Here is a 17,724-nt window from a genome sequence, read left to right as displayed (position 1 = left end):
AAAAATTCAAATTCTAAGGTTTATTGACGGCACGGCCTATTTTAGGAATACAGTGAGAGGTTCAGGTGTTTGGACAATAAATTAATACCGATATCCTAAAGCTTCAGTCTACTTGTATCATATATTCATACCAGCCTCCTCCCCCACGAGCCTGTTACAGCGCAGGTGCCTCGCTCGGCTCGCCGGCGGTAATGCGCCTGCGCAGCGGCCTTGTCCTGCTCAGCGGCTGACAGTGCGCCTGCGCAGCTTCCGGGCAGGGGGGCGGGGAGACGAAGTTGTCCTATTTGTCGGTGCAGACCGCGCTGCGCCATTTTGTTCGCTCGCCGTAAGCTCGGTGATTGGGTTTCGGGGATCGGTACTGGAGCCAATCAGAGGGGAACCGGGGCGGCGGAGAAACGGTGAGAGAGAGCGCGGCTTGGAGGGGCTGGGAGCCGGCAGCAGGGGATTGGTGTGTCACTGACCAACCAAATTACTAACACCACAAAAATACAGGAATTAAAAATACCATAAAGACACCTAGCCGGAGACGCGCACAAATTGGCTTGAGATGGCGGATTGGGGGCGAGGGGCCCGGTCTGAAAAGGCTACCGAAGCGGACCGTCAGCGGGACCCGTCTTTATTTCTCGGGGTCTGGCGTGTGGGGGGAAGAAAAGGCCCGGTTTTCTCCGGGCTGGGGCAGCCGGTTCCCAGCACTGCCCGCCCCGCCGTGTGCGGCAGGGTTGCTGGGCTCCAGGCGACCTTCGCACGGTGTACTGCGCAAAGGCGCCTCTTAGAAGAAATAAAACACTTAAAATCCCCCCACAGAGGACCGTGTTTCTAACTCCAGTAGGGGATGCAGTCGGCTAAAACTACGCATCTGTAAAAAGGAGAGGGTGTAGCGGGGACACGGAGTCGCCTTTGTCCTTACAGTGTGGGATAAAGCGCTCAGATCTCGGTTTTTATTAAGCAGAAAAGCCCAACGCGGATATATATCAAGTAGCCGTTCATGAAACTGGAGATGAACTGCTGAACTAGCGGTACAATTATTGCTTCTTCGCTCGTTGATAAATGTTTTAGTTGACGATCTTATTCTCTTTAAAGAGAGGGGGTAACCCCTAGCCCCAGTTCAGAGACGGACCTTACGGATGATGTTTCCCAGTTCGGTAATGGGTTGGGATTGTAGGTTATATAACTGAATAAATATGAGATTTGTACCCATACGCGTAACAAACAGGGGAGTTTTGAGTAATTGCTGCGCAGATACGACACAACACGATGTTTCTGGGTATATTTTTAAGTCTTTAAAATAGTTCGTCAAAATTAAAATATCAGCCATCTTGGAAACCTATTAAGTCCCGGTTTTATGGACGTTTTCTGTTTTTGTTTTAATATGACGAGTCTTTGCAGGGTTCTGTGATCTGCCAGCCCTGTCCCAAGACGCCCTAAAACAAGGGGTTGTAGCTGGACCTGCTCTATAAAATAAAGTAAAAGCCTTTAGGGCTCGTAATAGACGCTTAAATCCGTTTGGATGTTTTTTTCCGAGTGTTTTCCAAAACATTATGGGAGACAAGTGAAAAAACGGTCCTGAACCGATACGAATTGAGACTCCACCCGAATTTGGTAGTGTAACATTCGCAAAGCACTTAGAATCAGCTTTTAAAAAGCATTTGTGACTTTGTGAGCGTTTAAAAAAAGTGTTTATATTCTATTACATGGATTACAACCCCCGACTCGGGTCAGTTGGAAGCGGTAGCCCGACTGCACTCTGACGGGGGAAAATGGCGTCTACACCTCGAGCGCCTTTTCGTGTTAATCTAAGATTAAAATTTTGTCTAAATATGACTTGAAAACGAAAGTTTGAGTGGGTTTGCCGAGGTTATCCTCCTTACAGTCGCTGGAGAGCAGATGCTTCCTTTGCATTTGCGTGCTCTTGTGTAACGATTGTGATTCAGCCTGCTACGAGGGCTTTGCACAGCGCAGATTAACTGGGTGCACTCAGCTGGGGGTACCTAATGCACCCAGCGCATGTTGTTATCAAGACAACAGAACGGTGGACTCGCTTTAGGATGAACACGTGGCCTTCTCATAACGGAGGCAGGATGCGGAGAATGTGCCAGGTCTTGTATAGCGCCGCCTGGGAGAGAGAGAAACGGGTTCGTCACAAACCCAGCTACCCCAGTCACACGGGTGTCCAGCTAAACTCCGCTCTCCATAATGCACAGGTGTCATTCTCTATTAGCACCTTTACACTGCTGTGTGCATATGTGTGTGTGCAAAGGAACAAGTAAAGGTTTATTCCAAGAAACCCCGCACGTTGTATATCTTTTCAGCATGGACCAAACCTTTACTTGTTCCTTTGTAGCCTACACATGCTGGCGCAGCTACCTACTTGAACATCTTCATACAGTATATATATATATTATGTGTGTGTGACAAGAATGGGCAGCCCTGGTCCTGGTCTCCCAATAAGTGGCGAGCCACAATCCAGCAGTCTTTATGGGTGACCCTTAAGACATCAATTTTAAAACAGTTCTGTTCTGAAAACTGAAGCAGGTGAAAATCCCAGCACTCTGGAAAAATAGCTTTACTGTTCTGCACCAGACCTCCTGTGTGGGGCTGCTGTGCAGAATTGCTTCCGTTCCGAGTGAGTGGAGTGGATCTTCTCCTATATGTATGCATACATATTTACCATAAAGTGCTTTGTGAGCCTTTGATATATAAGACACTATAAAATGGAAGGAAATATGGAATTATTGTTTAATAATTATTGCTGTTTTTGTAGACATTTATCTAAAGCCAGTTGCATTTGTACCCGTTTATACAGGTCATAATATATAACCTTTCAGTAACAAGACCAGAACTGTCGCTGCTGCTGCTAAACGTCTGCCCCTACGCCCAGCCCACAGCTCAGCGTGTAATATGTTTTTATGTAAAAAGAACGGGCTGGTAATTCGTGTACTTTTGTCCACTTCTGTTAATGTTTTAAGTTTCTACCAATTTCAAAAAGACCTAGAAATTAACACAGAACCAACATCAGAAGGCTTTAACAACATTGTGCGGTTTTTACTTAACTGGCTAACTGCTAGTTCCAATTAGTTACCCATTTGCCATTATATTCCGTGAGGAGGCTGCTGTGTGAAAAAGTGGTTTCTGATTTTCTGTGCATGACCCGGTGTTGCTTTGTGTTTCCCCTGTCAGAACCGGATTGTTTTAAAGAGACCTGAAGGTGGACGGGGGCTTGGCAATGGAGCAGTACACCACCACCAGCAGTAGCAGTGGGGAGCAGATCGTGGTTCAGGCCGCTCCAGGGCAGATCCAGCAACAGGTATGGCAACTCCTGATTGGGAAAGGTACAATCACGCTGACCTGGATCTGACAGACTGCGGCTTCAGCTTGTGGTGGAATCAGAGATAAATAAGAGCCCTCAGTCCTATTTTGGTTTTGGAGGTTTCTGGATACCAGTTGGATTTCATTCCAGCTCAGATCTTAATGACCTAAAAAAGCTCACTATTGGCTTAACTGGACCAATTCATCAACACCTCTCAGGTTTTTATAGTCCTAGAAAACCTGCGGACACACTGGCCCTCCAGCACTCAGAAGTACCCCAGGTGCTGTTCTAGCCATGGGTTTTCAGGTCAAGTAAAATTGTTTTTGAATGTAGAAAAATGTTGCTCTTAAACATGTTCTTAATTTATCTAAACAAAATTCTGTTTTAAAAGTTGTGAATTTTTTTAATATATCCCTAACTTTTTTCTGTCAGATGATCTATTTCTCAGATAAATTATTCCCTTACTTTTTTCTCATTTTTGTCGTTTAAGTCTTTTCAAAAGCCCAGCCATCTTTCTCTTTTTAAACATGCTAAAAATGTTTGTCTCTTAAGAATTTCAGGCACATTGGCACTCTGTTGGCTCTTAACAAAAAACGTTAATCAAACTCTTCTTGTATGTGTCACAGTTCATCTGTTTGGACCTTCTAGCGTGTGGGGCCTAGCTGGGAACACACTTCATCTCCTGTTTTTTTTCAGCAGAAGGAAGGTGCAGGATGAACCATTTCACAAACTTTATTGAGCCCTGTTGTAAAAAATGGTGCAGGCTCAAGCCCTTCTTTGTCCGGTAGTTTAATCTTGTGCATCATGTATGACCTGATCTTTAAGGATGTGCTGAAAGCTGATGATCATATCTTGGATGGATGCAGACGTATCTTAGGGATAAATTGGACATCCCTGCTATATTAGGAAGCTCCATTTTTATTGTTTTTATATACAGTCTGGCAGAGCCCCAGACTGTAGGATCCTTTATTTTGGTGTGCCAGTTCCTGGCCATGTGGGCGTGGACAGTGCCAGGAGGCAGCTGCGCGATGCAGTGTGGTAATGTGCATTGTTTCCGGTCGCAGGGCACGGTGACCGCTGTCCAGCTGCAGACAGAAGCACAGGTGGCTTCGGCTTCGGCCCAGCCTGTGCAGACGCTCCAGGTAGTGGTGTGAAATCCAGCTGTGTCGTCGTCCGCCGTGCTGCATGACAACCCTGCCTCGATGCTTCTTGCCTCTCGGGACTTTCTTAGCCATGTTCCTCTTCAAATCTGAGCCACGAGCTCTAAACTAGTTTCTACTTCCTGCAGACACTCCAGGAGGTTTGCTTTAAACAGAATCAGAAAGTCCAAACCCATACTTTCACATTCTTGCCAGAGGTATTTATTCTCAGTCAGGTTCAGGTAGTTTTCTTTTTTAATTGACTTGCTAATACTTTGCATTGCAGAGGTGCTTTTCATCCTAGAGCATTTTAAGGGTAGAAGGGACTTACATCACGCTTCAGTTAAGTGCAGGACCATTAGGATGAGTTCATAAGCCATTTTAAGCATTTTACTTAACATTTATAAAGCTTTAGCGCGACTGGTTAAATCAAAGACCTGGACTGTTTAGATTATAAGACATCAAGAGTTGAGAAGCTCAACAGCAAGCCAAGGAATGCCCAGCATGCTGTTGAATTAAAAAAAAAAAAGAATTTTGCACACTGCAGGACATACATACCACTCAGCTGACCTCAGGTTCCATAAAAATGGGAGGCAGGGCTGCACTCGTTTTATTTTGGCAGCTTCTGCACAACTTGGCTTGACTGTGCAGTGACCCCAACTGAGCTGCATCATTGGAGATCTGTCATCGCTCATTGAATGTTTTGCATTGTGACCTTTGGGCCATAAAGAAGCATGCACCTGCATCATGACATTTGCTTGAGGAATCATGCAGTGACCTGTGTCAAAGAAGTATCCTGAAGAGCTTTGCTGTGCTAAATATTGAATATAAGCTAAACTAGATACCAACTTTGGCATAGAATCCCTGGCATCTCACAGCAGAGATCCTTGATTGGCAGATAGAAATTTAATGTCTTTATTCTGTTGACACTCTTTGTATCCGGTGTTTGAGAAAGCTTAACAGACTCGCAGTTGGCAGTGAGAATATGCTAGGGCCACTGTTTATCAAATGTGGTCCAGGAGTTACTGCAGGTTTTCTAAGGAGCCTTGAAAGGTCAGTCAGCGGAGGACTGGAAAATTAACATGAGCACCTGGTTTGCCCAATTGAGGTCTTTAGAGTTCATTTTGAGAAAATTGTAAGAGGACCCTTAGAATCTCCAAAACCAGGGCTTCAGACTCTGATCAAGACAAAGGAAGAAATAGGTAGGATAAAACGGTGCTGCATACCTAATAGATGGTTGGAGGATGTAGATGGAAGATCAGTAGTCTAGGAACACCTCTTATTTAGCTAGGCATGCAAAAAATAAATGCTGCCTAGCGACTCCTATACACAGTATTAAATGTAGAGCACGCAGCATTATAGAGGGATAGAGGAGCGCAAGTCTGAGAGTAGAATCCCAGGATATAGAACCCAGTGTCCTTCATCCAGTAGGGGAGTAATATGTCTTCAGGTTATTTGACAAGCTGCATTATTTGGAGGCAGCATGCTAGTGTTGCTGAACATTGCTGCCTCATATCTCCCACAGTCCTGATTTGAGCCCCAGGCACTTCTCTGGGTGGAGTTCGCTTGTTCTTGCCACGTTTGCATGGGGTTTTTCCAGATGCGCCCCTGTGCCAAGATGTGCTAGATAAGTTGATGGAGTTTTATGAATTGCCCATCCATCCATGGACAAAGTGTTACCAGGATAGGATTTGACTGATAACATGTGCGTGGATATATGTATATTTGGAGTAATAAAGGATAAAAAAGGTAAAACGCAACTTCGTTCATAGAACTAGTTAAACTGCTAACATGCGTGCTTGTACCAGTGGTCCCTCTTAACCTTGAATGTTTGACGACCTGTCATTCTTTTAAAAAAAATGTCCATGGTTTGATCAGATGCGATGTTTTATAACGAAATAAGAAAAATTATCATAACTTGGTGAGGAACAGATTATACAGATATTATTTTAAAAAAGGTATATTTACAGAAGGTCCCATCCTGCATGTTCTTTATAAAAGGGACAACAGGTGTGCATGGTTGTCCTGCTGTGTAAATATGTCAGGATGATGTCAAAGCTGTGCTCCTGCCTGCTAGCAGTGCTCACTGTGCATAAGTGTATAATTGTTTTTTTCATCATTCTCATCTCAAGCTGTCTTTGCTGAGTCCATTGTGGACATTGCTCAGTAACTGTGCTGTCTGTGGCCTGAGGAGTAGATGAAGTCTACTTTGTTTTTTGCTCTGTCATGAATGCTGCATCATGCCACCTGATCAGTGCCACCCTACATCCCCTACACAGCGGTTCATCAGTTTTAAATGCATGCGGCTCCACTGTTGTGCAGCGTGCACTGTATAACGGTCTGTGTCCCTCCTGCTGATTCTTCAATGTGGTTGCGTCTCTTCCCTCTTCCCTGCAGGTTCAGGGTCAGCCGCTGATGGTGCAGGTGAGTGGCGGCCAGCTCATCACTTCTTCTGGACAGCCAATCATGGTTCAGGCAGTCCCTGGAAGTCAGGGCCAGACCATCATGCAGGTGCCTGTCTCTGGAGCACAGGGTCTGCAGCAGGTGAGCAGTCTCTGTTTTAAACAGCACTTGTTCTCCTAATACGATTTTCTGGGAATAAGACTTCAGCCGCACATCAGTTTGATCCGTATCTGAAATTGCAGATCACCAGTGCTGTGCTTTGGGGTTGAATATATAGATTTATATTTAAAAAAATCAATGAGAGCATTAAAAATCTAATGTGTTTTGTGTTTTGTTAATAGCCAGAGTACTCCACATTAGTGCTGTTCACCACTGGAATGTTTTATTTTTCCATTTGAACATGAAGCAGGCATATATACAAGCAAGTTGTTCTCATGGCACTGAATTCCAAAATTCCAAATCCCTTTAAGTTTGTATATTTTCAGATTCAGTACAAAAGTCTCAAATTCCCCCCTCTTACCCATTGGGTTAAATCACTTCCAAACAAGCAGAAAACATTGAAGTGCACAACTGTTAAAACAGTTGCACATAAAAATGCCTCTGCAAGTCTCAATAATTGTACATCACAAAACAGGCAACACATTTCAACCCAGCAGAGTTTCTCTGTGGCAGCAAGCATGGTTTTTCCTTTCCTTGAAAACATTGTTTTGCTATATTGAATCTAAAAAATACCTAAAAGGGGTTTGGAGGACTCAGGAATCACTTAATGAATAGACTGCGGACCCAGCTTGTGAGTGTGCTCTTGACTGTTGCCATCCTGCTGGAGAGCAGCCCTGGTTTTGCCACTGTTGCACACTCTGGATGCTTATTCATGTGCACGTCATCTTCAGCACCCAGCTTTGCAGTGAGGAGAAGGTGACCCTTGTAACCCTTTTGTCTGCGTGTGTTCAGATTCAGCTGGTGCAGCCGGGGCAGATTCAGATCCAGGGCGGACAGGCGGTCCAGGTGCAGGGGCAGCAGGGTCAGGCCCAGCAGATCATCATCCAGCAGCCGCAGACTGCTGTCACCGCCGGGCAGAGCCAGGTCAGGCACCGCCACCACCCAGGACAGCCACTTCCCTGAGCTGCCTGTAGACATCCTGGTGCTTTATAATGAAGTCATGGCACTGCGAAAAATGGATCATTCCAATGTCTGGATTGGGTCTAACAGGAGCAGAGTGAATCTTTAGTGACACCATGTTAATTCTCCTGTTGTCATGTTATAAGAAGTCATCTATCAAGTGAAAATCATTTGTGTTTACATGTGATAAAGCTTAAATGATGCAAAGCTGAAATTCAGTTCTTTCCCACATGATCAGTGCAAACTTTAGCAGCTGTGCTTCAGCATTAGTTGTCTTTCCTGCACAGAAAACAATCTGGATAATTGTTTTTATCTCTCCCAAGCCAGGGCTTTGTCAGTTTGGAATACATCCTCGGTCAACTCAAACCATAAAGACAAGAAACTAACTTCTGTAGGAATGAAAAATGTTTGTGTCAGTGAAATTAACACTGGCATGATTTATAATGGGGTCTGATAAAGCTGCTATTGCTTGTAATGAAATTAAAACATTTTTGTCTCTTTTATGGGGAAAAAACCCATCTCAAACTTAGGCAAAACTGTCAATTAAACTTTATACCCCTGCTAGCAGCTTATTTGACCTTGTGATTGGCACAGCCGCTTCCCAGGTTGGTGAGAGAATTTAGGGGCAACACAAGCAAATATCTGTAGCTGCACTTGTGACCCAGTCTCACTAGAATTACCTTGAGGGAATTAAATATTTGACATCTTCAGAGACCATCATGGGGTATGAGTTTATTCCTGCCTTGTACTTTCAGGGGCAGCAGCAGATTACAGTGCAGGGCCAACAGGTGGCTCAGACTGCAGAAGGCCAGACGATTGTATACCAGCCGGTCAACGCTGATGGCACCATCCTTCAACAAGGTACAGTACCCAGCACACTGCTGCCCATAGAGCTTGAGCTGCACTCCTTTATAATACAAACTCAGAAGTGTAGGTGAGGCAAGACACGTAAACGCTTTAACATAAAGGGTTGCTGAAAAATAACTTCAAGAGATCTCAAGTCTTAAAAAAGCTGTAAAGCACATTAAAGTACCAGTTGTTCTTGCAGCGGTGTTTGACTGTTGTCAGTGCTGTAAACTTCACTGCATGTTAGTCATTGTGCACTCGTATGTGTTGGGAGCTTAAAATTTTAGCACACCCATGAATGGAAATGTGGACAAACCATTTCATGCTACATTCCTGACATACACACAAGCTCTCCCCGCTTGCAAACCCATATTGATGTTTTTTAATTGATTGACCTCTTTGACCAAGTAACTTCCAGTTGTTTTAACAAGCAAACACTATTTGATGTTTGTGTGCACAAAAAGCTGCAGAAATGTTCTTATTATTTTGTGTAACGTGCAGTTAATAGGAATTTGCATGGAGCAGAATGCAGTGCTGCAGTTGTATTGTGGCGTTCACAAGAAAGGTTAGTACAGGACTGCAGCCGTGTTGGGTGGCACAGTAGTTAGCATTGCTGCCTCACAGCGCTGGGGCCGTGGGTTCTATGTGGCATTTGTATGCTCTCCCGTGTTCATGTGCGTTTTCTCTGGTTCCTCACACAGTCCAAAAACAGACTGATTTTTAATTGGCTTCTGGGAAATTTGTCTGTGATGCGAGTGTGTGGGTTTTTGAGTCTGTCTGCCTTAGAATGGACTGGCGCCTTGTTCCTGTTGCTGTGGCCCTTACCCATGACCCTGAATCGGATGAAGTGGTTAGAAAAAGAATGATTGGCTACAGCCATGCTAAATAGTGTGACAATCGGAGAGGGGAGGGGGCAGGAGCAAGCTGACGGGTTTGCTGGTTTCACAGCAAGCAGGTGAGCTTTGCAGGGTTATTTGAACCTGGAGAGAGGTGGTGTGAATAACATTCCACCAGCTCAAGCTATTCAGGAGGTTACATTTGCTGTTGTAGCCAGGTTGCAAGCACACACTTTTTTACTCTTTACATGTGGGTGATGTTGTGTGTGAAGTGACACTAGCACTGTAATACTCTTCTGATCAGAGTGGCAGGTGTGTCTTGTGCCTGTATTGAAATAAGTGTCCACCCCCTCCCCCCCTCTTTTTTTCCCTCCCTTTTTTCCAGGAATGATCACGATTCCGGCCGCCAGTCTTGCTGGGGCCCAGATAGTCCAGACGGGAGCTAACACCAGTACCACCAGCAGTGGGCAGGGCACCGTGACCGTCACCCTGCCAGTGTCGGGAAACATGGTGAATGCTGGCGGCATGGTCATGGTAAGCCTCAGTTCGAGGAGACCCTAGTTAAGACATGTCTTTTTGCATAGGTATCCAAACACAAGTGTCCTAGCATGTCGCAGTTGTTGTACTGTTGTGCTGCGCAATAACACCGGTTAAAGATGTTGCAGAACTGGAATGTCACAGTTACAGTAATGAATTGCGAAATACTGAGAGCAAACTGGTTTAGTTGCCTTGGCAAAACGAGGGATATCCCATCGAATCTGAAAAATGCCCAGCAGGACTGTTTGTCGCAGACCTTGCTGTCGGTGTTGAAACGGAGCCAAGGGAATGAAAGGCCCAGTGCAAGAATGCTGCTGCATCTCCTGTTGCACGACCTTTTGCAGCTTCTGCATCCTGAATGTTTCTGTCCAGCATGCTTGTTGATGCCCCCGTGTGTGTCTGTCAGATGGTGCCTGGCAGCGGTGCGGTGCCTACCATGCAGAGGATCCCACTGCCCGGGGCAGAGATGTTGGAAGAGGAGCCCCTGTACGTCAATGCCAAGCAGTACCACCGCATCCTGAAGAGGCGGCAAGCCCGTGCCAAGCTGGAGGCCGAGGGCAAGATCCCCAAGGAGAGGAGGGTAAGACCTCCCATGACACTGCCTCCTGTCACCACGTCTCTGGTGACAGGGCTGTGGTCTACATCAGAGCTGGGTTGGAACATGACACCCTGTGGTAAAGGGCCACCCAGAGTTTCTAGGTTGAGTGAAAGCCATTTTACCAAGAATGCAAACCTAAAACTGTAAATAAAATTAAAACACTTTTTTATTGTGTAGGGGCATTTGCATATAATGTATTTGTAATAGTTGTTTAGAAGCTTCTGAACAGCAGTTCTTCAGCTTCTGTTAACACTTAAATCATTTGCAGTGGCCAGGTGCATCCAGTGAATTGTTTTAAAGTACGTTTGGTGATCTGAATGAAGATGTGAGACTGAATGACCCCTTGTGTTCTTAAACTGGCAACACCAAGCACGTATTATATTTAAGTAACTGCCCGTCACAAAGTGCCTGCAGTTGCACTATTCATCCACTAATTGGTGCTATTGGGTAACATACGATATATAATAGAGTGCCTGTGCAGAAAGAGTGCTATTTCAGACCTTTGCGATCCAGATACATCTCTGTGTTCTCGGTTGCTTTGTCTGTCCTGGTTTTAAGGCTTTGCAAGGTTCACAATTAAAATGACTTTTTTTTTAATGCACATATTTTAAGTCTAGAAATCTCTAAAATGGTTTTAGGTTGCAGAAACACTATAAAACAGAATATGTTACCTTTATATTAATTTGTTTTAGCTTTTTTAGTGCATGTTGATAATCTGTCATTCAGTTCAGATAAATAAGGGAAACATTGGTGGAATGTGTAGTTAAGTGTAGAATTTAAAGTAATGTTGTATACAAAATGTACAACTCGCTAGTAAGATCTCATTTAGAGTATTGTACATAGGGTCACCACTTTACAAAAAAGACATCAGTGCTCTGGAACCAGCCAGACATCACACATTTTCTAGTGCTTAAATGAATATGCAAATATGACAATTCATAATTTAGGGTAAGCAATTTATCCCCTTTATTTAATAGCTAATTGTCATTGAGATATTTTAGAAAGAAGCCAAAGTATCACTTTTATCAATATAGCAGGATATTTTGTTCTATAAAAAAAAAGATTTAGGTTCAGTCTTGGAACTGGGCATCTTCAGAATCAATAGTAAAATACAAATGTCACTTTACGCAAAGGGTTGTGGGGGTCTTAATCAAGCTTCTGAGCCATGTTGTTGAATCCTGACTTCTTTCAAGAATCAGCTGGATATATCTTTGTCACTTAGCTACTAGCAGGCATTCAAGCCAGATAGTTCCATAGTTTCAACTAATTCTTATGTCCTGAATTATTAATTCCTCTGAACTTTCCTGACTCTGTCCTGCAGAAATATCTTCATGAGTCACGACATCGCCACGCCATGCAGCGTAAGAGGGGCGATGGGGGCCGGTTCTTCTCTCCCAAGGAGAAGGAGGAAATGGTGTTACAGGTGAGGATGATGTGCAGGAGATGAGTGGTAGTGGTAGGCACAGTGGCTTTCAGTGGTAAGCTATGGATCTCACTGTGTGTTTCATATTAAAAAAATGGCACTGTTTGAAAATGTGTCTGTTTCAGGCTACCTTTAATTTTGATACAATACATGGTGTTATTGTTTCATACTAACAAAATAATTTGCAAAATGTGTAAATGTCCATAAGTTTTGAATTGTGGCCCCAAGTACTGTGTCAGCCAATCACTGAAATGTCAGGACAGTAAATGACTTAATTTACGAACATGTCCCAGTTAATTCCACATATTTTGTAGTATTTCTTAAAATATGTAAATGTCTAGAGAATATCAAGTCTGTTTTTCCTTATTTGTTTAGTTTGAACTGACATTGCAGCCTACTCTTTGTTTCTGTCCTGTCTTGGTTTGCTGGTATGTCAGGCTGCTTTGTTGACCAGTTCACTGCTGATGTCAGTCTGGGCTTGGGCTTAAGTCCTGTGTCCTGCTAAGGCAGTGGCTGCAGTGCCCAGCCTTCAAAACTGTCCATCCAAATCAGTGTATCCTAATTCATAACTAGGACGTTGATTGTTCTCACACTTTTTGAAAATGAATTAACAACGTTGGTTAAATTACATGTAAATTTCTTGGAAAAGGGGGAACTTCAATTTACTATTTTCTTTTTGTTTCAGCATTCTCTAAATCAACACGGCTCCTTGTGACTAAATTCACAGGTGTGCAGTTGAAGAGAACAGAAATATAACTTGAGTAAAAACTAATTTATTTTCAGTTTTTTTTAACCCTTTATTAACATTCTTTGATATCAGTTTCTCTGGCACAACTCTCTATAGAAGATCAGGTTCATACTGCCAAATCCTTCTAAATTTGAAAGCAGTAATTTAGGCTGGACACAAGTTTACGTACAGCAGTGAATTGGTTAACCACGCATGTTAAGACACTTGTAACTGCATTTGTGCTTTTGTACTTTTAACTGCAGTGTTATTAGTTGTTTTGGTTTGCCCTTAGTGTTATCTCTCTTTCCTTGCCATGTTTGCTGATGCTCTTGTGCAGTCCCTAATGCTGTGTTCATTTAACAGATGCATGGGTAGGATAGGACAGATGGTTATTAAGGTACAGTATTTCTGATTTTTCCTCTATTAAAAATGCAGATTTTACTAACATTGTGGTAGAATAATATTAAAGACCTACTCTGCAGGAGGGCAATGGTGTGAAATAAAAAATTATATATTGGTGATGCTGAACTGAATGAGTTTGCAGGATTGCCATATAACATCTAAGATCAATTCAAAACATGAATCTATCTGCCTGTCACAAATTAGTGAGTTTGTTAGGCATTTGTGTTCCTGTACAGTGCAGGGTTTGCAGTTGATGTAGATTTCTGATTTTAGAGTTAAATCAAATCCCAGCTGAAGGAAAAGCCGGCCTGGGTTTATTTGCCTGATGAGGCACTCTGTAACATTGGGCTGAGACTGCCCAAGCTGAGATCTGCTTCAAGAGTTTTGGTTGTTTGGCAATCCCTAGTTTTCAGGTTTGCTAATTAAGATGTAGGTCTTTTCAGTCCTTCACTCATTTCAAGTCCTTCAGGTTGAAGTGGGTTGCAGAAAGATTTAGAGAGAAAAGGGGGGCTGTGAAGAAGAATTTGGACACTACTTTAGAAGATTTGGACGCAATGTTTTTGCTTTATTGCCTGCTTGAGCATTTTGCCTTCAGCAGCTTGTGTTCATTTTCATTCATTTTCACATGTACATGTTCCTGCCATTGCTTCACCTCAAAATGCTTGCCATCTCGCACTGTTTTTGACACATTTGGGTCCACACTGTTTACTTATGGAGACACTGCTCAAATATAATTAATATAATTAGAAGCATACATTTTTAAATGTGCTTTTAGTAAAAAAAACAGTTCTGAATTATTACTTTTTTTATCTAAAGATAGTGTGGTTCTGGATCAGTCCTAAACAGGATCTAATGCTTGATGCTTGAATATTTGTGTGTGATGCTTTCAATACCCTCTTAATGTGTTGCTTGGAGTGATGCCTCTTCCAGAAGGTTTGGTTACAGTAAACCTTTTTCATTTGGGGCCAAAACGTGCAAAATATTCTGTAAGAAGAGATCTCTCTAGGTAAAAGGATGCTTGAAGTTGCCACACAGGACACTCAGAGCTCCAAGTTCTCTACATCTAAAGTGCATGTAGACGTGCACACATTTGTGTTTATGTGAATACCAACTCGCTGTTCCTCACAACACCTGTTTCTCAGGCATTGGTATCATTATGGGGGCATTTTCTCAAAATGAGGTCCTTACAGATGTAGAAGTGTCTGTCTTTGCGCTCAGATGTGTATAGAGTGCTGAACTGAGCTTTAACTCCAGTCCGCTTCCTTCTCCTTCTCTCTACAGCCCCAGCCAGAGCAGGCTCAATCTGGCGAAGAGGCAGTGGGCCAGATGATCCGAGTGTCGTAACACACAGCTCTTCGTGCGGGAGCTGCCAGCCAGGGTGCAGGATCCTGATTCTTAAACCAGTGCTTCTCAATCTGTCTGCCTTCCATCCTCCCTAAAAAGTAGCCTGATGCCTACCATGGCTCCTGTGAAAACAGACGGCGCTATCACTTACCCCCTCCCTCCCAGCAACTGAGACTTGGTAATCAGGAGGGCATTGCTTCATGCTGAGCACAAACTTTTCTCAGTTTCAGGTCGGTCTTTCAATTCAATTCTTCAGATTGAAAAGCATTGCTTTAAGTTGTCTTTTGTTCGGCACTGCTCTTATATGGGCACTTTGTTAACTGCTCTGGAAGAGCAACTTTTTTTGTATAGAACTGATGCAATAAGCACTTGGGTACCTTTGCAATTTCAGCATTTATCCACACTGGCTAAGGCCTTGGTGTTACTGTGAGGGATTGTGATGTTGTAATGTTCCATATCTGTAAACTGTGTTTCATGGATGCTGAATGTGGGGGAGATCAGTGTACATAGCCATAGAGATATGCAGAATCGTGACAGCTAGTTGTGACTCTTAAGCTACAGCCAGAGCACATTAGAGGAATTTTTTATGCATTGCGATGCTGGTTTTCCAAAGCAGTTAACAAACCATTTGATATTGTGTAGCATATTGATAAAAAATCTCAGTGACCTTTAGTGGGTGATATTAATGGAGTTTGAGGGTTTGTGTTTGTGTATATGTGGGGTAGGAGGGAGGGGGGTGTCAGAGTCTTTTAAAATTTTAACAAACATGTACAATAGACGGAACAGTCTGGCAATTTAGTCTTAGTGCTAAACTGGGCTTGGGTACTAGGTATAAATCTGGAAAAGCGTTAAGCAAGGAGTACATCATTGGGCTGGACTGAAGCAGCAAGTCCCCAGGTTAAATGAGATGGAGTTTACCAGATTGTACAAAACAACGTATTAATGCCACACTTCAGAAAGACTACTGTGGACTAGTAAAAGCTGGAGGAATCCTTTAACTTACATATTAGTGTTTATTACTTTAGTTTTGTCCTTCTTAACTTTTCAGTTAATGAAAGTTTTTTCAAGAGAGATAACCACAGCTCTTCAAATTAAGAAGGAGCAAGGAGCCTCTTTATTTAGAACGTCATCGTTTTCAGGAGCTCTTGTAAGGAAAATCTCTTGAAATTGATGCTTACCTGTTTGTAACACTGAAGGTCCACTAGGACATGGAGCAAAGTCTTGCACTGTGCCCTGTGAGCTTGAAAAAGCGCACCATTTCATTGTTTAAATCTCATTAGTTTGGAGGTGCTAGCTTTTATAAATAGGTAAAAATATATTGGTTAACTGTTCGTTTGATTATTTCCATTATATTGGTCCCAATTCTCCAGTTCTTTTTAGAGGTAATGTCATACTAAACCTTTATAAATTCCTAGTTTTGTATTTTAATACAAAAGTAATACTGACAGTACTGCATGGTAGATTATTGTTGTCATATTGGTGCCGTACTGTTGTATTGTTTTCTAAAAAGATATTGCAGAGCTTGAAGCGAAGACACAGAAGGCCTCTAACCGACTAAATATTATGTCAGTTCTGCATCAGTGATATTTGATATTAACTTTCATATAAAATGGTACAGGTAATTGGATTCTGGAATAAAATGTATTTTGTGATTATGGGTCAAGTTGTAGAATAGTGCATCTTTGTACAATGTAATTTCTGTTTACTTTTATTTTTATATGTCTAATTCTTCTAGGATTGTTAGTTATTGTTGTGCCTTCTGCCTTTGTCTTGTTTTAGTCCCTGGACACAGGAAATGGTAGTGTTTGGCATGATAGAATTTGTTTTATTTCGTTGAGCATAATATAAAATAGCTTAGACCAGTCAGGTACAATTCTTTTTATATTTGTATTGCAAGGAATTAAATAAGTAAACTTCAGTTTTTCCCTTTCCAGGAGGCCAATGCTAAGATTTAAGCAGTAGGAATACAAAAACTGCACCATGTGTCTAAATTCAATGCTGCACCAACACAGCTGAGCAACCTTTCTGTAGTAGAAACTTGTGAAACCACTCTACCGCTGTACACACACACGCCTCCCTCTCTACTGGAGAGGCAGTATTGTGCTATATTACTGGTTCTGTGCCAGCTGGCTGTTGCACTGCGCTAACCCCATGAGCAACTCATTTTAATCCATTTTCAGGGGAATGATGATGTGTGTGAATAATGACTGAAGCTGGAAACAGTTTGGAGAGTACTGTTTGCACGGTTATCTGGTCTGTTCTCAGCAGGAACATTTCAGAGGTGGAGATATAGATACATTTCTCTCCATGGTTGATTTATTTAACCTTAGTTAACATAATACACAAGATTATATAACGTCAAGCAATAAAACTGAAGATGCTTTAATCTACCTTTTTTAAAACTGCAATCTTATGCTGCTTTTCAGGAATAGGATAAACTGAAGTAAAGGAATTTTGCTTGGTCCCATCAGAAATGTTTTTTTTCACCACATGGTTCATACTTTTATATCTATGTGGGATATGCAGACTTTTAGGGATAAAAATCATGTGAATAGTGTTTTGTTAAAATACATGTAGTCCTATGGATTAGCAATATTTCAAGGACTTTTGCATGTAGACCCATTTTTACTTTTCTTGACAATGTGTAAAGACAATTTGGAATTTTGTGTGCTGGGGAAAGGGGTTTGTACATAAAAACATTTTTTGTATGTATATTGCAATGTTTTTCATGCATGAAAAGTCCCTGAAAAAACTATGCTGTTTAGGAAAAGTACTGTGTACACCTTGCAGCTAATAAAGTATTGTACTTTTATTTTACACGCAGTGTTTATTATTCTGTAAATGTAAAGAAAAGCCTGTAAATATAAGGGGCCTTTTTTGTTTGGGGAAAAAAAGAAAGAAAACTTGTAGAAACATGGAAGTGTCCAGACATGATCAACTAACGCTAAACAAAAACTTTTGATGAATTTGAAACACACCTTTAAACAATAAAAAGAGTTGACCATGTGAATAGGATCTAAGTTCTGTTTTGGACTTTGAAACA

General features: G+C 42.3%; 1 protein-coding gene across 8 annotated transcripts; it reads left to right on the top strand.

The window, feature by feature from the left end:
• The first annotated feature begins 292 nt into the window (after nucleotides 1-292).
• LOC148831033 (nuclear transcription factor Y subunit alpha) lies at nucleotides 293-17,498 on the top strand. 8 transcript variants are annotated; one of them, XM_088922104.1, is made up of 11 exons: nucleotides 323-398; nucleotides 3,178-3,304; nucleotides 4,372-4,452; nucleotides 6,844-6,990; nucleotides 7,801-7,932; nucleotides 8,724-8,829; nucleotides 10,036-10,184; nucleotides 10,594-10,767; nucleotides 12,107-12,208; nucleotides 13,299-13,332; nucleotides 14,619-17,498. In XM_088922104.1, the coding sequence occupies exons 2-10, from the start codon at nucleotides 3,224-3,226 to the stop codon at nucleotides 13,308-13,310; spliced, it is 984 nt and encodes a 327-aa protein (XP_088778230.1). In that variant the 5' UTR covers nucleotides 323-398; nucleotides 3,178-3,223; the 3' UTR covers nucleotides 13,311-13,332; nucleotides 14,619-17,498. The 8 variants fall into 8 exon arrangements, with proteins under 8 accessions (XP_088778229.1, XP_088778232.1, XP_088778231.1 ...); XM_088922103.1 differs by lacking the exon at nucleotides 13,299-13,332 and having other exon boundaries at nucleotides 293-398; nucleotides 4,372-4,449; XM_088922106.1 differs by lacking the exon at nucleotides 4,372-4,452 and having other exon boundaries at nucleotides 311-398.
• Nucleotides 17,499-17,724: the final 226 nt, after the last annotated feature.

Source organism: Atractosteus spatula, chromosome 7 (assembly GCF_055471065.1).
Source record: "Atractosteus spatula isolate fAtrSpa1 chromosome 7, fAtrSpa1.hap1, whole genome shotgun sequence".
Taxonomy (NCBI): domain Eukaryota; kingdom Metazoa; phylum Chordata; class Actinopteri; order Semionotiformes; family Lepisosteidae; genus Atractosteus; species Atractosteus spatula.
Note: the sequence above shows the minus strand (reverse complement) of the source record. Positions and strands in the feature narration are given on the sequence as shown.

What these genes read in the sequence shown, in the direction of transcription:
- LOC148831033 (XM_088922098.1), top strand. Translation starts at nt 3,224, where the DNA reads ATGGAGCAGTACACCACCACCAGCAGTAGCAGTGGGGAGCAGATCGTG. An exon ending in GAGCACAGGGTCTGCAGCAG is followed by an intron (nt 6,991 to 7,800) that starts GTGAGCAGTCTC and finishes GCGTGTGTTCAG; the next exon opens with ATTCAGCTGGTGCAGCCGGG. An exon ending in AGGAGGAAATGGTGTTACAG is followed by an intron (nt 12,209 to 14,618) that starts GTGAGGATGATG and finishes TTCTCTCTACAG; the next exon opens with CCCCAGCCAGAGCAGGCTCA.